The 6,000-nt window shown below is 40.8% G+C and overlaps 1 protein-coding gene across 2 annotated transcripts in view; it reads right to left on the bottom strand.

Moving 5' to 3' along the window:
* Positions 1-1,439: 1,439 nt before the first annotated feature.
* The window catches only part of mrpl52 (mitochondrial ribosomal protein L52), a 15,974-nt gene continuing 11,413 nt past the window's right edge, over positions 1,440-6,000 (bottom strand). For both annotated transcript variants that reach the window (XM_060936629.1, XM_060936571.1), the window contains exon 5: positions 1,440-1,608. In XM_060936629.1, the coding sequence (XP_060792612.1) occupies positions 1,459-1,608 (150 nt within the window). In that variant the 3' untranslated portion in view covers positions 1,440-1,458. The remainder of the gene's footprint in view (positions 1,609-6,000) is intronic.

Below are 6,000 nucleotides of genomic sequence, written 5' to 3'. Positions count from 1 at the left end.
GCTCGAGTCGCACTCAAGAGGCTCCAGATACTTGCAGAGAGAGTCTATCTGGAGTCACAGTGTGGTGTCTGAGGCAATAGGTCAACCATTGATATGGTCTGCTCCCTCCGTCAACTGCAGGAGAAGTGCAGGGAACAGCGACAGCCTCTCTTCATTGCCTTCACTGACCTCACAAAAGCTTTTGATATGGTCAGCAGGGATGGCCTTTCCAAGACCTTATCCAAGATTGGGTATCCACCCAGGTTCCTCAGCATCATTCAATCTTTCCATGAGGGCATGAAGGGCACTGTTGTCTTTGACAGCACGACATCAGACCCTTTTGACATCCGTAGTGGTGTGAAGCAAGGCTGTGTCCTTGAGCCAACCCTATTCAGAATCTTCTTTTCCATTTTGTTAAAGCATGCATTTGGAACTGCTACAGAAGGTATTTATCCTCGCACTAGGTCTGACGGAAAGCTCTTCAACTTCTCCAGGTTGAGAGTGAAATCTAAAGTCCAGCTGAGATGTCTGCGGGACTTCCAATTTGCCGACAATGCTGCAATCACAGCTCATTCACGTGAAGATCTTCAACAGCTCATGAATCACTTCAGCGAGGCCTGCAGAGACTTTGGACTGACTATCAGCTTGAAGAAAACGCAAGTCATGGGACAGGATGTGTACTCACTTCCCATCATTAAAATCTTCGTCATGAGCTGGAAGTTGTTCATGACTTCGTGTATCTCGGCTTGACAATCTTCGATACTCTTTCCCTTGACTCAGAGCTAAATAAGCGCATCGGCAAGGCAGCTACTACCATGTTTAAGCTGACAAAAGAGGGTATGGTCTAACAAGAAGCTGACAGAACATACCAAAACAATGGTGTACAGAGCGTGCGTCACAAGCACACTTTTGTATGGCAGCAAGTCATGGACCCTTCACGCCTGTCAGGAAAAAACGCTGAATGAATTCCACATGCGCTGCCTTCGACACATTCTAAACATAACCTGGCAGGACAAAGTACCTAACAACACTGTCTTGGAGACAGCCAGGATACCCAGTATGCACACATTGCTGAAACAGAGACACTTGTGGTGGCTCGGTCACGTGGTGAGAATGAACAATGGCTATATCCCCAAGGACCTGCTTTATGGGGAATTAGTGTAGGGAAAGCACCCCACAGGCAGACCTCAGCTGTGTTATAAAGACGCGTGCAAGAGAGATCGGAAAGCTCTGTCCATTGATCTAAATACGTGGGAAGCTCTAGCCAGTGAGCGATTGGCCTGGAAGCAGGCTGTGCAGCAAGGCCCGTCTGTTTTCAAAAAATCACTTGTCCAGGAGTGGAAAGAAAAGAGACAAAGAAGGAAGACCCAACATCAGGGAAGACCAGTGTCTGAGTACATCTGCCCTTGGTGTGGAAGGCAATGATAAAATATTTAATTTGACTAACAATGAGAGACATATTTTTCCATTTTTCACTGTTTATTCCTTTTTGTTCTTTAATAACATTTTTCCTTTAGGTTTAAGCATAGATGATTTTAGCTGCTCCCTTGCTCTCTCCTGCATCTCCTTTTCTGCCCTCCATGTCTTGATCCCCTGGTCCACCTCTGCACTCAGGTTCACTGCTCTCCTCTGTAAAATGCAGAAAGACAAATCATCATCATCATCATCATCATCTACAACGGCCTTGCGGTTATTTTCTTCTGAATAAGTAAGGAATAAAATGCAACAGGATGTGAGGTGAAAAAAAAAGTAATCAACGAGAGGGTGGTGTGATGCTTAAACGACCCTGGAGTTAATGATTTACCAAAAACAGCAAGTTTTATTCCTCATATACCAGAGCAGATTTTATTCATCATTGAATGTCATGTTATATATTTTTTTAAATCAGTTTATAGTTACATTTAATGTTGTGGAACGTCCATGAAATAAGTTAGTTCCTGTTATCACAACTAACTTTCATTACAGCAGCTATAAATAGTCATTCCTTTATGAGCCTCTATTCTAGATTTATCTGGAAGTTAAGACAAAAAAAAACAGCTTGTCATGTTACCACAACACCACAGGTCCTGAAGACCTTTCAGTGTCTGAAAACTGACTCTTACAAAGCATTGACACTGGAGTCTCCTTCCATTAAGGTTAAATAAACACTTCCTTCCAGAAAACTTCACTGTTTTGAATATTTAAGAAAGAAAAATGTACAATAGCATCACACTTTTAATGTGTTTATTATTAGCCTTAGATCGCGTGGCGTATCAGCCAGGTTTAGGGCAGCACAGTGGTTAGCACCGTTGCCTCACAGCAAGAAGGTTCAGGGTTCGAACCCAGTGGCTGGCGAGGGCCTTTCTGTGTGGAGTTTGCATGTTCTCTCCGTGTCTGCATGGGTTTCCTCTGGGTGCTCCCGTTTCCCCCACAGTCCAAAGACATCTGGTTAGGTTAATATGGGATGGCCGTGGGCTGAGGTGCCCTTGAGCAAGGCACCCCGGGTGCTGTTAGCATGGCTGCTCCACTGCTCTGGGTGTGTGCTCATTGCTCATGTGTGTGTTCACTGCTTCAGATGGGTTAAATGCAGAGAGGAAATTTCACAAGTGTGTGATGAATAAAGTTGTGCTTTCTTTCTTTTTTAGTCCCTGTGAACAATCTGTTACTATAGAAACAAGAACGGTGCTTCACCGTGCAGCCAGCACGACCATCACTGCTGCTATTACAGAACATCTGAGAATTCAAGCTGTGCACATTGTACACAGCAATACAGGACATCAACTAATCATTTGTTACAAGATGTGACTAAAAATGCTGCTGGCATTTCTTATTAGGTACAGTATTTAGTGTACGTGTTGAAAAGGAATAACTCACCGTTCTTACTATTCTGGCTCCTTTTGTTGATTAGGATATTTAATTAAAAGAAACCATGAGACATTGGCACACAATAAAGGCAAAGTAAATAAAGTCATGCTTTTGCATGTCTATTGCTTTGACCTGATGTAATCCACCTTCCTGCTAGAAAACAGGAATCATTTTAAATACTCTTAACTAGACTGCCTTTCAGATTTTTCAAGTGCAGGTCATAAAAAGAATTTTCCCTAACACCTGATGATTTTTGTTTAGTGGACTGAAAACTACTGAATTCGAATCACAGACTTCCAATTTTAATCAGGCTTTTTTTCTTTTAAATAGAACAATTAATGAATTTAGGGCCACATGGCCCTAAATTCTCTGCTATTTTTCTTGCTTCACCATGACCCAATTCAAGATACTACGTCATGCATCACGTAGTGGGCTTTCCCTGTTCGCACAAGGCATTCTGCGATACAAATTTGAAACAGGAGAGGAAAACGGAGGACGTGAGTGTACAAATGAACCGTGAAAGACCAACGACAGTAACGGAACGCGAGAAGAAAATGCTTTATGTTGTGAAGGAAAGGAAACACAGGACCAAACTAACAAATATCGGCGGTCAGCGAGCACCTCGGTGCGGTCAGCTGTTCGTTTAGCGACAGAATGATAGAACTGTCAGTGCACGGTCAAAGGTACAGTGGTGCTTGAAAGTTTGTGAACCCTTTAGAATTTTCTATATTTCTACATAAATATGACCTAAAACATCATCAGATTTTCACACGAGTCCTAAAAGTAGATAAAGAGAACCCAGTTAAACAAATGAGACAAAAAATATTGTACTTGGTCATTTATTTATTGAAGAAAATGATCCAATATTGCATAGCTGTGAGTGGCAAAAGTATGTGAACCTTTGCTTTCAGTATCTGGTGTGAGCCCCTTGTGCAGCAATAACTGCAACTAAACGTTTGCGGTAACTGTTGATCAGTCCTGCACACCAGCTTGGAGGAATTTTAGCCCATTCCTCTGTACAGAACAGCTTCAACTCTGAGATCTTGGTGGGTTTCCTCACATGAACTGCTTGCTTCAGGTCCTTCCACAACATTTCGAATGGATTAAGATCAGGGCTTTGACTTGGCCATTCCAAAACATTAACTTTATTCTTCTTTAACCATTCTTTGGTTGAACGACTTGTGTGCTTAGGGTTGTTGTCTTGCTGCATGAACCACCTTCTTTTGAGATTCAGTTCATGGACAGATGTCCTGACATTTTCCTTGAGAATTTGCTGGTATAATTCAGAATTCATTGTTCCATCAACGATGGCAAGTCGTCCTGGACCAGATGCAGCAAAACAAGTCCAAACCGTGATACTACCACCACCATGTTTCACAGATGGGATAAGGTTCTTATGCTGGAATGCAGTGTTTTCCTTTCTCCAAACATAACACTTCTCATTTAAACCAAATGTTCTATTTTCGTCTCATCCATCCACAAAACATTTTTCCAATAGCCTTCTGGATTGTCCACGTGATCTTTAGCAAACTGCAGACGAGCAGCAATATTCTTTTTGGAGAGCAGTGGCTTTCTCCTTGCAACCCTGCCATGCACACCATTGTTGTTCAGTGTTCTCCTGATGGTGGACTCATGAACATTAACATTAGCCAATGTGAGAGAGGCCTTCAGTTGCTTAGAAGTTACCTTGGGGTCCTTTATGAACTCGGCGACTATTAGATGCCTTGCTCTTGGAGTGATCTTTGTTGGTCGACCACTCCTGGGGAGGGTAACAATGGTCTTGAATTTCCTCCATTTGTACACAATCTGTCTGACTATGGATTGGTGGAGTCCAAACTCTTTAGAGATGTTTTTTTCACCTTTTCCAGCCTGATGAGCATCAACAATGCTTTTTCTGAGGTCCTCACAAATCTCCTTTGTTCGTGCCATGATACACTTCCACAACCATGTGTTGTGAAGATCAGACTTTGATAGATCCCTGTTCTTTAAATAAAACAGGGTGCCCACTCACACCTGATTGTCATACCGTTGATTGAAAACCCCTGACTCTAATTTCACCTTCAAATTAACTGCTAATCCTAGAGGTTCACATACTTTTGCCACTCACAGATATGTAATATTGGATCATTTTCCTCAATAAATAAGTGGCCAAGTATAATATTTTTGTCTCATTTGTTTAACTGGGTTCTCTTTATCTACTTTTAGGACTTGTGTGAAAATCTGTTGATGTTTTAGGTCATATTTATGCAGAAATATAGAACATTCTAAAGGGTTCACAAACTTTCAAGCACCACTGTAAACCTGTAGATGGCAGTAATGCAACACTGGATGCCAGCTGCTGTAAAACCCAAAAGAAGAAGGCAAACTGATGTATGCGCACACGAACTTCCTCTGTCTGCTTGAAATCGCTCGCTTTGTACAGTCATGCAAATTATTTGCTCGGGAATCCCCTCAAATTAAAGAACTTCCCAGCCACAGAATGGCCTTTTTTTTTTTTAAATAGATATTACAGAAATAAACAATGACCAAATTTCACCGATTTTATGAAATCGAAAGGCCATTTCACTTCAACTTGATTAAAATGCCTTGAGGAAAAAAAATTACTGTGATAATAATAAGTCAATCCTATTTACATCTTGAAATAGGATTTTCCATAATAATAATAATAATAATAATAATAATAATAATAATTGAAACTATGAGAAGTACTGAAAGGAGAATTCAGCCTTGTTGAAATATAAATTCTCATTATACAGCACAAGTCAAAAGTTTGGATACACCTTCAAATTCAATGCATTATTATTAATTAAAATACACTTAATGTCTTAAAGTAATGATGACTGTTTCTCTTTACTTAGTTGAGTGGTTCTTGACATAATATGGATTGCTACAGTTGTGGAATAGGGCTATTTGCTGTATTTTTTATTATTATTTACTGTTTGATCTTAAACACATTAAGAAGGCAGGAAACTCGCCCACTAACTTTTGACAAGGCACTCCTGTTAATTGAAAAGCATTCCAGGTGACTACCTCATAAAACCCATAAGACCCAGCTACCTACTGGATATGTTTCAATTATATGCACCAACTAGGTCTCTAAGATCACAGGAGAAAAACTTGCTAGTAATACCAGCTGTCAAAACGAAGTGTGGTGAAGCAGCCTTTAGTTGCTATGCT

Source organism: Neoarius graeffei, chromosome 1, assembly GCF_027579695.1.
Source record: "Neoarius graeffei isolate fNeoGra1 chromosome 1, fNeoGra1.pri, whole genome shotgun sequence".
Classification (NCBI taxonomy): Eukaryota; Metazoa; Chordata; class Actinopteri; order Siluriformes; family Ariidae; genus Neoarius; species Neoarius graeffei.
This window is presented reverse-complemented; position numbering and strand designations above follow the sequence as displayed.